At 38.3% G+C, this 15,735-nt stretch overlaps 1 protein-coding gene across 1 annotated transcript; it reads right to left on the minus strand.

The window, feature by feature from the left end:
* Nucleotides 1-814: 814 nt before the first annotated feature.
* Nucleotides 815-1,783, minus strand: LOC125104934 (olfactory receptor 11G2-like). The gene has a single exon (XM_047737870.1). It carries the CDS (start codon nt 1,775-1,777, stop codon nt 815-817), a length of 963 nt encoding a protein of 320 aa, XP_047593826.1. The 5' UTR covers nt 1,778-1,783.
* Between the last annotated feature and the right edge of the window lie 13,952 nt (nt 1,784-15,735).

Here is a 15,735-nt window from a genome sequence, read left to right on the forward strand (position 1 = left end):
TTGAAAGGATATTCTATCCTTTAAAAAATATACAAATTTATAATTTTAAACAGAAATGACAGATTATATCATTTATTCACTTAACAAAGTAACTTGTAATGGTTCCATATCTGTACATCTAAACTCCCTCATTTTAAAAAAGTTTCATTTTCCATTGCATGGGCACATAATAAGTTACCTAAATAGGTCTCAATAAATGGGCACTTAAGTGGTTTCTAGTAATTTGCTATTACAACATTGCAACAATGAATATTCTTCTGCATGCATATTTTCACATATGCGTGCTGGTATGTGTAGACTAGGTATTTAGGAATGAGTGTAATTGCTGGGTTAATGGATAGCATACATTTTAAAGTTTGTTAAATTGTTTGTGATTTGTTCTAAGTAGAAGTTGTACCAGTTTACATTTCTATCAGTAATATACATATTTCTCCCTGCTCAGATGAAAGACTATTTGATGGCTGCATATCTGAATGGCAAACATATTTTCTTATAGTTTATTATGTGGATAGAAAGAGCAGCTCTTTAAAAAATAAAAAAAATTCTGTGCATTATAAAATTATGACCAGAGCAGGTCCCTCAAAATATCCATTCTCCAGCTTCTTCATCTATAAAGTGAGGGAATTGGATAATGTCTCTAAGTCCTTTCTTGCTCTAATGATTCTAGGAAAAGTATGAACAGCCACAATGAAAAAGTTCAATAATAGGATGAACAATTCTCAGAGTGGTATTGGTTATTAATATTTTTTTCACCTGAAGAAGTATGAAGGTAGGCTAGTTACTCAAAGATTTTTTTTAACCAAAGTAAAAATTTTTATATTCCTAGAAATTTCTGCAGGGCATATTTCATATCTTTGTTCCTCAGACTGTAGATGACAGGATTAATGAGTGGGGTTCCTACAGAATAAAACAGGGTCACAAGCTTCTGCATCCCAGATTCATGTTCAGATGTTGGGCTCAGATACATGACCATCACTGAGCCATAGAACAATGAAACCACAGCCAGATGGGAGCCACAGGTAGAGAAAGCTTTTCTTCGTCCAGCTGCAGAAGGGACCCTCAACACAGCTCTGAGGACCAGAGTATAGGATACTATGATGCAGAGGAAAGGAATAAATAAAAGCAAAGAACTTAAAATCATCCAAAAGAACTCCATTATTGGGGCTCTGGCACAGGTGAGTGCTAATAGGGGACCTGGGTCACATAGGAAGTGGTCAATGATCCTGGACCCACAGAAGGACGTTTGGGAAATAACAATGATAGGGACTGGGAACCAGAGGAAACCAAGTATCCAGCAGGTGACCACCAGATTGGTACAGAGACGTCTTGTCATAATGGTTGGATAGTGTAGAGGTCGGCAGATGGCAAAGTACCGATCAAATGCCATAATAGCCAAGAAAAAACATTCTGTAGATCCCAAGGAGAAGAAAAAGTAGAACTGGAGAAAGCACCCAGAGAAGGAGATGACCTTGGTGTCAGAGAGGAAGTTGGCCAACATGTTGGGGACAGTGGAGGTGACATAGCAGATCTCTAGGAAGGAGAAGTTGGCAAGCAAGATGTACATGGGAGTATGGAGTCTCTGATCCCAGCGCACGGCACAGATGATAGACCCATTGCCCATGAGGGTCAGGAGGTAGAGAAGGGTAAAGAGCAGAAAGAGGAGGATCTGCCCTTGCCTGGGGCAAGGGAACCCCAGGAGGATGAAGCCAGTGATGGTGCTGGAGATGTTGAGGGTGTTGGAGATTTTCATGTATCTGGGAGCTATGAAAGAACCCATAATTACTGAATATTCCTGGAACAGTGGAGAGGTTTCATTTTCTTTGTCCAAAGAAGAAACTGAGATTAGTTTATTTATTCATTATGAATTCAATATTTATTGAATGTTTACTGTTGGCGAGGTATTTTTTCTAGATACTGGGGGTATAGCAGTGAACAAAATAGATTAAAAATCCCTATAGCCTTTAGCTTATCCCAGGTAGTAGAACGCAATGCAGGTTGACATTATTATGTGTTATTCTTTTTCTCTCCTCTTAAACTAAATATACTGGGTTAGCTCTCTTCTTGACAAATGTCTTTGTAAGAGTAGGCTGAGGTTTTTGTTATGTCCAGCAGCGGTGTCATGGAGGTGACTAGAGCTATAGATGATCCTTGCATTTAGAAGACTTTCTGTAATTTTTTAAATGAATGGATAAATACATTGCCTTTAGGAACTCCATGAACAGTCAGCTGTTCATGCAGCTGCTTGTGGTCAGGTGCCTTGTTGGTCATGGGATTCCAGAGCAAGAAAAATGTGGGGCTTTTGATTTTAATTAAAAATTACATGATGTTTAGGCTATATTTTAACCTAATTCTCTCTAATGGCATTATCTACCAATTTCATGGGCAAATCCATCAAGTTTGCTGGAGAAAACTACCTGAAAAAAATAGTACTTAGGTCATTTGGATGGATGGCTTGGAAAATAAAATTAACATCAATAATCTGACCTGATTGGAAAAGATCTGTTCTCTGGGGTAAGGATGCAATGGTATGCTGGAACCCCTTCTCTTGGTCAAGTTGGTTTAGGACATTTATTTAATTCCCGGGTTAAGGGTGGTCATGTGCCCCTAAGAACTTCTAAGATTTTAGCCATCTTGGTCTCAATGTCTATTACCACAGGGCTTTCCTGGCCTCAGCTAGGGTGGGAAGGGTTGGGGAGATGATGACTGCATTATGAGCACTCTTCTGTATGCTTTTGCCCAGCTTTAAAAATTTTTTTTAAAGATTTTATTTATTTATTTGACAGAGAGATCACAAGCAGGCAGAGAGGCAGGCAGAGAGAGAGGAGGAAGCAGGCTCCCTGCTGAGCAGAGAGCCCGATGCGGGGCTCGATCCCAGGACTCCAAGATCATGACCTGAGCCGAAGGCAGCGGCTTAACCCACTGAGCCACCCAGGCGCCCCCAGCTTTAAATTTGTCTGTATCAGATCTCAGGTTAAATTCCAAGTGATTATCTGTTTATTTCTCATAAATGGGAACTGGAAGCAGGTTTTATTTAAAAATCTCTTATTTGTAAAACAACTCTCTTTCATTTAGGATGAAACTATTCAGGACTTCTTGCCTTTGTTGGAGAAAAATTTTTGCCTGACTTTGCCTGTCTCTTTGTAGAACATGTTAAAACTGATATTGGAGTCACATGAACTCAGGTTATCCAGTCTCAGAAGTTAAAACAAAAATTTTATGAAGCTTGTGAGTTTATAATATTAATTTACAGACGTAATACCTGGATTCAAGCAATTCAAAGGATCTCTTGCTTAGTCTTAATTGTGTGTTTTTGGTTTGGATTGTTTTGCTGCTTTTCCTCAAATCTCAGTTTAAACTCAGTCATCTATTTGACCACTTTTTTACCAGAAATGTGGATAGTTGAATAAATCTTTGAGGGCTTTCTTTTTTTTTTTCCTGTACGTTTAATATCATATCTCCTCTCTCTTATCCTTTATAACTCAGTTGCAATTTCTATTTGCTCTGTTTCTAAAATTTGTCTTGATGCATCTGCTTTTCAATGTTTCCCCTGCACTTCCTTGTTCAAACTACCATTATTTCTCTGGATTACTACAAAGCCTCCTGAATGATCTCTTTTCTTCCTGCTTTTGCTTCTTTTTAACCCGTTCTCTACAACGGGCATACTGGCCTTTTAATAATGTAAATAAGATTATGTCATTTCTTTATGTAAAAACAGTCAGTAACTTCCCCACCCTAGAATAAAATCCAAGTTCCAATTTATGGCGCATAAGCCCCTAAATGATTCGGCCTTCACCTACTTCACCAGTTTCTTCCCTTTCTCCTCCTCTTCCCCTCGTCTGCCTTTCTCTCTTTCTACTTAGTTACATGGGGCTTCTTCCTATACTGGCATAAGCCAAGCCCATCTCTGACCAGGTGCTTTTGCTTTAGGTGTTTTTTTGTTTTTGTTTTTGTTTTTGTTTTTTTTTTTGTCTGGGCATCTCATCTGGAACTCATTCTTCAGTTTTCAGCACAAATACTCTCTTCTTCTGAACACTCTATGTTAGTTACTCTGTCATCCTCTTGTTACTAAATTTCTATTTATTTTCTTTTTAGTACTTATCAAGATCTGAAATTATTTCTTTACTTATTTATTGTATTTGCCGGTTGAATGAGCTCAGAGGACTTGTAGAATTCATTGTTTGATTAGGGTCATGGCACATAGTGGGGATTTAATAAATTGTTGTATAATTTTTTTCCAAAAATATTTTTTAAATTATGAAATACATGTATCATATAAAACTCTGGAAAAACACATGAATTGCAGAGAATAATGCAGAGAATAATAAAAGTGTTAAAAATATCTATAAAAGATATTTTAGGAGAAACATGTTCTAAGTCTTAAAATGATATTATTTATATGAAACTGATTTTTACACCATGGGAACTTAAAAAAATAATGCAAGTAAAATTTGCAGGAATGTGTTATTTAATAACTTCCATGTTTTACCTTGAGGTACTAGAGTTCTGATACAGATTTCAGGGAACTTATTTGAAAGGGGGTTATGAGAGATTGAATGTTCTTGGTAACAGAACATATTCTGTTTTTAAGTGATCTGTTCAGCTGCTAAAGGATGGGTAGCAGAGTGGGAAAGTAGAAAGACAAGGCCTAAATTCTTTTGATTCAAAAAAAATTACTTGTTTATGGGATCTAGCCTCTTAGTTTCTCAAATGGTTGAATGGGAACTGTACTACAGAATTCTTAATTCTGTTCAGCTCTAAGAAGTTAGTTGTTATTCTAGGAATGCCCAGACTGCACAGGATACTTAGACTTGCAAGTCTAGAAGTGATATACAATCCTAGAATGAAAACCCTTGGCTGGATATTGTATTAATTAATCCAAAGGAGGAGAAATCAGAGAGTGAGATGAATCATGAGAGACTATGGACCCTGGGAAACAAACTGAGGGATTCAGAGGGTGGAGGGGTGGAGGGAAGGGGGTAACTGGGTGATGGGTATTAAGGAGGGCACATGTTGAAGAGACTGTCTTTAAAAAAAAAAAAGTCTCTTCAATAAATGGTGCTGGGAAAACTGGACAGCTATATGCAGAAGAATGAAACTCGACCATCCTCTTACACTGTACAAAAGATAAACTCAAAATGGATAAAAGATCTCAACATGAGACAGGACTCCATCAGAATCCTAGAGGAGAACATAGGCAGTAATCTCTTCGATATCAGCCACAGCAACTTCTTTCAAGATATGTCTCCAAAGGCAAAGGAAACAAAAGCTAAGATGAACTTTTGGGACTTCATCAAGATCAAAAGCTTCTGCACAGCAAAGGAAACAGTCAAGAAAACAAAGAGGCAACCCACAGAATGGGAGAAGATATTTGCAAATGACAGTACAGACAAAAGATTGATATCCAGGATCTATAAAGAACTCCTCAAACTCAACACACACAAAATAGACAATCATATCAAAAAATGGGCAGAAGATATGAACAGACTCTTCTCCAATGAAGACATACAAATGGCTATCAGACACATGAAAAAAATGTTCATCATCACTAGCCATCAGGGAGATTCAAATTAAAACCACATTGAGATACCACCTTACACCAGTTAGAATGGCCAAAATTAGCAAGACAGGAAATAACATGTGTTGGAGAGGATGTGGAGAAAAGGGAACCCTCTTACACTGTTGGTGGGAATGCAAGTTGGTGCAGCCACTTTGGAGAACAGTGTGGAGATTCCTCAAGAAATTAGAAATAGAGCTTCCCTATGACCCTGCCATTGCACTTCTGGGTATTTACCCCAAAGATACAGATGTAGTGAAAAGAAGGGCCATCTGTACCCCAATGTTTATAGCAGCAATGGCCATGGTTGCCAAACTGTGGAAAGAACCAAGATGCCCTTCAATGGACTAATGGATAAGGAAGATGTGGTCCATATACACTATGGAGTATTATGCCTCCACCAGAAAGGATGAATACCCAACTTTTGTGGCAACATGGACAGGACTGGAAGAGATTATGCTGAGTGAAATAAGTCAAGCAGAGAGAGTCAATTATCATATGGTTTCACTTATTTGTGGAGCATAACAAATAGCATGGAGGGCAAGGGGAGATGGAGAGGAGAAGGGAGTTGAGGGAAATTGGAAGGGGATGTGAACCATGAGAGACTATGGACTCTTAAAAACAATCTGAGAGTTTTGAAAGGGCAGGGGGTGGGAAGTTGGGGGATCCACGTGGTGGGTATTGGAGAGGGCACGTATTGCATGGAGCACTGGGTGTGGTGCAAAAATAATGAATACTGTTACGCTGAAAAAATAAAAAATTAAAAAAGGAGGGCACGTGTTGTGATGAGCAGTGGGTGTTATACATAACTAATGAATCATTGAACACTATAGCAAAAATTAGTGTTGTACTATACAGTAGCTAACTGAACATAATAATAAAAATAATAATTATATATGAAGGTACAAGGTATAGGACAACTCCCTTGTAGAATAGTTTTCCAGGTAAAAGCCTGACAAAACTGTCCTGGAAAAGAGGAAATGTGTAAAAATATTTTATGCTAAGTCTAATGAAATTAAATGTGGTTAAAGATAGAGATATTTGTGCTAAGCTGTTTTGTTACTGTTTTTCAATTAGCTCCTAAGCATAGAAAGCAGCTGCTATGTTAACTGTCTGTCTAAATTGGTTTGGTCCCCCTGAATTGGTCTCAGAGATGAAATACTAGAACAGGGGCCTCAACTGTGTGTGTATGCACTCAGGCTGCTTGGACAGAGAATTAAAAAACAAAAACAGAAACAAAAAGAAGCTTCACTTTTTAACTTGGGAAATGAATATCCATTATCTTGATGCATCCTCACTTCTTTTTCCCTAAAGCTGATCCCAGAAACACATTGGAGTACAAGTCTTGGTATCCTCGCTAGTTAAATTCTTCAAGGAGCCACCCCAGACAATTCCCCCGTGAACATAACCCTCTGCCTTATGCCTGGGGAGGGGCTGCTCCATGGAGGACCACAACCACTTTCCAGCTGTGAATGCATATTCACTTTTCTATGATTTGGTTTTCTTTTCTGTAAGGTAGAGAGAGTGAGCATTTTGACTACAGAGGGTGTTTTGAGGGTTAAATATTTGTAAAAAGCCTAGCAACCAGTTAGTGATACATAGCCCTCTATGCCATTGTATAAACTTTCTTGGAAGCCCTTGAAAGTAAGTGTATTTATCCATTGCTGATAAGCAGTAGGCGATTGTGTAATAGAAGTAGCCTTGGATTTGAATTCCAGCACTTACATTGCATTGTTGTAGGAAATTCTACAGGCCAGTTATTTCTTATCTCTTAGTTTCCTCAAATGTCAAATGGTGGTGATAATGCCTTCCCCAAAGGGTTGGTATAAAGTTGGCTGAATGAGATAATGAATTGACAAGGTGGAAGCACTTTGTCGATATCTGACATATAATAAATGTCAGATGTTTTCTGTAAGACTGTAGCAGAATTAGCAGGAAACTTTTTTCAGAGATGTAGATTCTCCAGCTATATTTTAGTATTTTTTTCCTCTCTAAGCATGATATTACCTTCTTCCCTGAAGCAGGAAAGGGAATCCCAACTGAAACATCTGTCAGTTTCTTGTAGGCTTTTCTGAGGGTAGAAATAGTTGCCTTTGTAGTAACCAGCCGGAGAGAAGGTGTAAAATAGGTTGGAATAAAGATCAGTGAATGTATGTGCTGTAGGATCCAGGAATTATAAGCAGAGTTTGTCTTTTGATCCTTGAGGATTCATTCTAGAAGGGGAAGAGTGTCAGGAGACAGGTCTGTGCTAGTTATTCCCTTGCTCCCTCCCTGTCTTCTCTGGAGACCATTGTGCTTTCATTTCTGTCTTTTTTTTTCCCCCAGTGGTGAAAGAAGTAATATTTTTACTGGGTTTAAATCTCTTAGAGGCAGCTAGAGATGCAATAGTGATTGATCCCTCACTAACCTGTTCAGCATATCTATCATATGCTCAAGGGAAATTCTGCCAAACAAAACCCTAGATAAGGTGTCATTATTTTTCTTGGACTTCTGATCCATTAATGCCAGTTGTGTGTTTTGGGGAAAGATTTCCTCTCTTCCTACCAGAAACTAGAGATCGGTTGGGGAACCTTAGCCAAGGGACTGTGGCACTAAATTCCCAATACCACCATGGCCCCCTCTTCTTTCAGATCCAGGTTCTGAGTTACATCAGTTTCACTGAGGAGTCCTGCCTCTCATGAGACACTTATCATGCCTGAGAATACTCTTGGCCAAGGGGCCACATAGCAGGGCCATTCTGTAGCAATGTGTGGAGAAGCTGCACTTGGGGCTTGGGCTTCAAGTTTTCTTCATCCTCAACAAAGGAGCAGATCTTTTAGCACAGCTTGCTCTCCTTGAAGGAGCTTTCATCCTAAACACCTCACATCCTGTTGATACACCTTTGACATTTCCCCTAATCATGGTGTAAAACTCAGTCTGTAGCCTGGTCAGTAAGGCCTCTGCAACCCAGCCCTGCCCTATCTTTCAAGTCTTGCTTCTCAGAGTTTCCTGCTCTTTCCCCGCCTTTTCTCCAGCCATACTTACCTATGCACACACACAATTCCAGCCACGTATTTGTTGAGGAAGTCATTTCCCCTCTGAAAGACTTGAAAGACTGACTCTGAAAGAGGGAGAACCCACTCCTGTGGAGTGAGCTGAATTCACATAACCAAATAGCAGGTTTACAAGTTAATTACATGCAAGAGTATCCATATGTTGCTCTGCTTACTTTTCCTCCTTTTTATTTGCCATTTCCACCCCTCCTGGTACCTGTAATTAGGTGTCAGAAAACATCGATACTAGGAGCAAGTACATCATGGGTTGGATAGGACATTGTGTGCTCACTTAGGCACCTAATCACCATTTACAATGTTTTGGTGGGATAAACTTGTTGCAAATTTCAATCGGTCTTGTCTTGTATTTTCAGCAATGGTTACTTTAAAAGCATACACTTCATATGGGAAACTTGTCACAAGAGAGGATAGAAAACAACATCAGTGACAACTAAATCCTCAGGAGAGTTGATGGTGTTTTATTTCACAATATTCTCCTTTTCCTCCACGTCTACAGTCAGCTATTTTTAAGGATGAAGTTCAAGGTATTTGCACATCATAATATACTGTTAGTAGGTGCAACAATCAGCTGTAACAAAATTCTGTTTCTCTTTTTGTTAATTATGAAGTACACAAGCCCATCAGCTGAATTTAGTGCTTATACTGAGCTTAGACCAAAGCTTAAAGCTTAAAAGCTTAAAGACTTATTTATTTATTTTAGAGAGAGAGCATGAGCAGGCAGAGGGGCACAGGAGAGAGAGAAAGAGAGAGGAAGAGAGAGAAAGGGACTCCCCATTGAGCACAGAGCCCATTGTGGGGCTGGATCTCATGACCCTGAGAGTTGAAATCTAGAGTCGGGTGCTTAACTGCTGAACCACTTAGGTGCCCCAATATTAAAATTAATTTTTTTTCTGGAGAAAAAAATGATTAAAAATCTTTCATAGAATCCGGTAAGTATTTATCATTTAGGATCAATGGTTTTTATTCCATTCTATTTGTGCTACAAACAGTTACTTTAATTTTCAAATATGAAGTTTAACTTTGAGAACAAAAAATCCTTTCCGTTGAAATCTATGGAAAGAATGACTTTGTTTTTAGAAATCTACTTTAGAACCTTGAAGGTGTCACCAATTTACTAACATCTGAAGGCTCATTTGATATTAAAAATGGTGAGATTGTAATCTTGACTGGATCCTGGACCAGAAAAAGAAATCTGTCCCTAACTACTACTATAAAAGATATCAACAGAATTGGAGAAATTATAGAATAAGGTCTATAAATTAGATAATAGTATTATATCCATATAAATATAAACCACATACTGTGGTTATGTGAGAATCCATTCCGTATTTCTAGAAAATACACACTGAAACTTTTAGGTGTAAAGGTGTTACTGAACTCCAAGTTCAGCTGCTCATTGCTGGAAATGCCAATACTCAAGAGAGGAGTTTTGCTTGGAAAGGAATTTGAACTTTATTCAGGAGGCTGGCTACCTGGGGAGAAGGCAGACTTGTCCAAAAGCCAACTCTGAAGTTTCTGCTTTACTCAGGAGTTTTTAAAGGGGCTCAGGGTAGTTAATCAGCAAAGAGAGGACAGTGGTCTGCTACATTTCTTGATCATGCACAGAACTGATGGTGCCAGGGGTAAATGTTGTGTCAGTGTTGGGAGTTGTGTGAGGGTCATATCTCGTGATATGCCAGAGTTCAGTCAGAATGGCTAAAATTAACAAGTCAGGAAACAACAAATATTGATGAGGATGCAGAGAAAGGGGAACCCTCCTACACTATTGGTGGGAATGAAAACTTGTGGAGTCACTCTGGGAAACAGTATGGAGGTTCCTCAAAAAGTTAGAAATAGAGCTACCCTACGATCCAGGAATTACATTACTAGGTATTTATCCAAAGAATACAAATGTAGTGATTCGAAGGGGACACAGTGCACCCCAGTGTTTATAGCAATAATGTTCATAATAGCCAAAATATAGAAAGAACCAGGTGTCCATCAACAGATGAATACACACACACACACACACACACACACACACACACACACACACACACACACACAGGAATATTACTCAGCCATCAAAAAGAATGAAATCTTGCCATTTGCAATGACATGGATGAAACTAGAGGGTATTATGCTGAGTAAAATAAGTCAGAAAAAGTAAATATTGTATGATTTCGCTCATGTGGAATTTAAGAAACAAGGTGAACATAGGGGAAGAGAAGGAACAATAAAATAAAATGAAAACAGAGAGGGAGACAGACCATAAGAAACTCTTATTATAGGAAACAAACAGGGTCCCTGGAGGGGAGGGAAGTTAGGGAACAGGGTAATTGGGTGATGGGCATTAAGGAGGGCACTTGATATAATGAGTATTGGCTGTTATACGCGATTGAGGAATCACTAAACCCTGTCTCTGAAATTAATAATATACTATATGTTAATTAATTTATTTTTAAATAAAAATGATAATAAAAAAGGTAAATATGTAGAGAAAAATAGGACACAGTGAAAGATATAAAAAGATACAGAGGTTAATAGAACAATTATAAATTTTTAACCAATTGGAACCTGGATAAAGGGCATATCTATATTATTCTTGCAACTTTTCTGAAAAAATGAAATTATTTCAAAATAGAAAATTACAAAAAAGTCATCAGATCTTTTGTATTTGTCAAGTATGTCTTTTTTCTGTTGGCTTTCAAGACCATATTTGGAAAAACATCCTTTTTTAAAAAAAAAGATTTTATTTATTTGAATGAGACAGAGAATGAGAGAGAGAGCATGAGTGGGGAAGGGATGCAGAAGGAGAGGGAGGAGCAGGGATGCCCACTGAGCAGGGATCTTGATGTGGGGCTTGATCTCAGGAACCTGAGATCATGACCTGAGCTGAGGTCAAGAGTAGGGTGCTAAGATTATCCACCATGACCAGGTGGGATTTATCCCTGCGTTGCAAGGGTGGTTCAACATTTGCAAATCAATCAATGTGATAGAACAAATCAATAAGAGAAGAGAGAAGAGGGGCGCCTGGGTGGCTCAGTGGGTTAAAGCCTCTGCCTTCGGCTCAGGTCATGATCCCAGGGTCCTGGGATCGAGCCCCACATTGGGCTCTCTGCTCTGCAGGGAGCCTGCTTCCTCCTCTCTCTCTCTCTGCCTGCCTCTCTGCCTACTTGTGATCTCTGTCAGTCAAATAAATAAATAAAATCTTAAAAAAAAAAGAGAAGAGAGAATAACCACATGGACCTCTCAATTGATGCAGAAAAAGCATTTAACAAAATCCAGCATACATTCCTGATTAAAACACTTCAATGTATAGGGATAGAGGGAACATTCCTGAACTTCATAAAATCTATCTATAAAAATCCCACAGCAAATATCATCCTCAATGGGAAAAAGCTCACAGCCTTCCTGTTGAGATCAGGAACATGACAAGGATGCCCACTCTCACCACTCTTGTTCAACATAGTATTAGAAGTCCTAGCAACAGCAATCAGACAACAAAGAGAAATAAAAGGTATCCAAATTGGCAATGAAGTCAAACTCTCTCTCTTCGCAGATGACATGATACTTTATATGGAAAACCCAAGACTCCACCCCCAAACTACTCATTCAGCAATTCAGTAATGTGGCAGGATACAAAATCAATGTACAGAAATCAGTTGCTTTCTTATACAGTAACAGTGAAAAATACACAAAGGGAAATTAGAGAATTGATTCCATTGACTATAGCACCAAGAACCACAAGATAACTGGGAATAAACCTAACCTAAGAGGTAAGGATCTGTACTTGAGAAACTACAGAACACTCATGAAAGAAACTTAAGAAGAGGGGCGCCTGGGTGGCTCAGTGGGTTAAAGCCTCTGCCTTCGGCTCAGGTCATGATCCCAGGTCCTGGGATCGAGCCTCGCATCAGGCTCCCTGCTCAGCCAGGAGCCTGCTTCCTCCTCTCTCTCTGCCTGACTCTCTGCCTACTTGTGATCTCTGTCTGTCAAATAAATAAATAAAATATTTAAAAAAAAGAAACTGAAGAAGACACAAAAAGATGGAAGACCATTCCATGCTCTTGGATCAGAAGAATAAACATTGTTAAGATGTCCATACTGCCTAGAGCAATCTATACTTTCAATGCCATTCCAATCAAAATTCCACCAGTATTTTTCAAAGAGCTGGAGCAAACAATCCTAAAATTTGTATGGAACCAGAAGAGACCCTGAATTGCTAAGGAAATGTTGGAAAAGAAAAACAAAACTGGGGGCATCACATTGCCTGATTTCAAGCTTTACTACAAAGCTGTGATCACCAAGACAGCATGGTACTGGCATAAAAACAGACACATAGACCAGTGGAACAGAGTAGAGAGCCCAGATATGGATCCTCAATTCTATGGTAAAAATTTTTTTGACAAAGCAGGAAAAAATATACAGTGGAAGACAGTTTCCTCAATAAATGGTGCTGGGAAAATTGGACAGCTATGTGTAGAAGAATGAAACTCGACCATTCTCTTACACCATACACAAAGATAAACTCGAAATGGATTAAAGACTCAAAGTGAGGCAGGAAACCATCAGAATCCTAGAGAAGAACATAGGCAGTAACCTCTTCAACACTGGCCACAGCAACTTCTTTCAAGATATGTCTCCAAAGGCAAAGGAAACAAAAGCAAAGATGAATTTTTGGGACTTCATCAAGATGAAAACTTCTGCACAGCAAAAGAAACAGTCAACAAAACAAAGAGGCAACCCACGGAATGGGAGAAGATATTTGCAAATGACAATACAGCAAAGGGCCGATATCCAGGGTCTATAAAGAACTCCTCAAACTCAACCCACACAAAACAGATAATCATGTCAAAAAATGGGCAGAAGACATGAACAGACACTTCTCCAATGAAGACCTACAAATGGCTATCAGACACATGAAAAAATGTTCATCATCACTAGCCATCAGGGAGATTCAAATCAAAACCTCACTGAGATACCACCTTACACCAGTTAGAATGGCCAAAATTAGCAAGACAGGAAACAACATGTGTTGGAGAGGATGTGGAGAAAGGGGAACCCTCTTCCACTGTTGGTGGGAATGCAAGTTGGTGCAGCCACTTTGGAGAACAGTGTGGAGATTCCTTAAGAAATTAAAAATAGAGCTTCCCTATGACCCTGCCATTGCACTCCTGGGTATTTACCCCAAAGATACAGATGTAATGAAAAGAAGGGCCATCTATACCCCAGTGTTCATGGCAGCAATGGCCACTTTCGCCAAACTGTGGAAAGAACCAAGATACCCTTCAACGGATGAATGGGTAAGGAAGATGTGGTCCATATATACTGTGGAGTATTGTGCCTCCCTCAGAAGGGATGAATATGCAACTTTTGTAGCAACATGGACGGGACTGGAAGAGATTATGCTGGTTGAAATGAGTCAAGCAGAGAGAGTCAGTTATCATATGGTTTCGCTTATTTGTGGAGCGTAAGGTATAACATGGAGGACATGGGGAGATGGAGAGGAGAAGGGAGTTGTGGGAAATTGGAGGGGGAGATGAACCATGAGAGACTGTGTACTCTGAAAAACAATCTGAGGGTTTTGGAGGGGTTGGGGGTGGGAGGTTGGGTGAGCCTGGTGGTGGGTATTATGGAGGGCATGTATTGCATAGAGCACTGGGTGTGGTGCATAAACAATGAATTCTGGAACACTGAAAAAATAAAAAAAAAATTAAAAAAAATTAAAAAAAAGAGCAAGGTGCTTAACTGACCAAGCCACCTAGGCACCCTGAAAGCACATAATCTTTTTAAATAGACAACTTCCAGAAATCCATCAACAGTCACTTAATCAACATTACCATGTGTCTGCCACTCTTCTGTGACTGATTATGAGAATTGCATAGAGAAATGTAGAAAAAAGTAGAGAAATACAAATAACTGTAAAAGATTATCCTCATCTGCAAGGCATTTAGCATTGGAAACTCAGCCAAATATTCTAGAAGAAAAAAAATATAAAAAATGGCACGGATATTTTATGAAATTATTTAGTGAGTAAGAATTTTGGAGCTGTAAAAGACATTTACCTTGGGATAAGAGAAGAGTTATATTCTAAATATAGAGTTCCATTCATGACCACAGATATATTTCATGAGAATCTATCACTGATGTAAAATGTGAAAACTTCTTCTGTAGTGTGTTGATTCTTTGTGTTCTTTCTTTAGAATTATTTTTCATATTTTCTCAAATATCTATATATTTGAGAAATACACATACACATTTATACATGTATGTATCAGTATTTAAATAAAAACTGGGTTCTGAATTGTGATTTTTATTATTTTTTGCAGACCAACTTTTTCTAGGTGTTCATTTACACTTGTTAGGTAAATCAATTTAAATAGTAAAGAAATATAAATAGTCTGCCAACTTTTTAGGGACATATTAACTTGGGAATGTGAGACATAAGAAACTGTAGTATGTGATTGAGACATCTTTAGTTTGCCATATTGCTAGAAGGACTTCATCACAATTTATATTTAATCAGCTGATATCGGAATCCAGAAATCTCTTGTTCTATATAGTACCCATGAAACTGACTGAAATGAAGCTAGATGGGCCAACAGGACTCTTCTCTTGCTAGTCACTCCTAAGTGTTCATTTTTTAATCTTCCTGCCCCTGCCCCCATTCTTTCAAGGGACTTAGTGTTCTCTCTTATTTTCTGAAAACACATTTTGAAGTGATAAGCTTTGTTAGAAAAAAGTAAGGGACAGCCTGGTTAGTGAGGTTTTATATAGGTGAATATCCTTAAGTTATGCCAGTTCTTTTAAACTGGAAAACTCTGAGCTAGACTTATCATCATTATTATTAAAATAATTTATTATAATAATGAATAAAACTTATTAATGTATTATTATTTGATATAGAAACATTTTAAAGTAAATCATAAGATTGGAAAAAAATAGAAAAAAGAGCCCTCCATATTATTACCTAAATATTGCCATTTAAACTGTTTTGGTATACTTCCCTTTTGTCTTTTTTCTAAAGACTGGAAGTTAATTTTCCTGCATATAGATGTCATATTGTATTTACAGTATTATACTACATTTAGTCACTGGGTTCTTATCTGCTCTTTCCCATGAATGCTTTCTGACATCTGAATATCA

This window comes from Lutra lutra, chromosome 7 (genome assembly GCF_902655055.1).
Source record: "Lutra lutra chromosome 7, mLutLut1.2, whole genome shotgun sequence".
Taxonomy (NCBI): Eukaryota; Metazoa; Chordata; class Mammalia; order Carnivora; family Mustelidae; genus Lutra; species Lutra lutra.

Excerpts from the sequence above, each read along its gene's own strand:
- LOC125104934 (XM_047737870.1), bottom strand. The coding sequence starts at position 1,777 with ATGGGTTCTTTCATAGCTCCCAGATACATGAAAATCTCCAACACCCTC.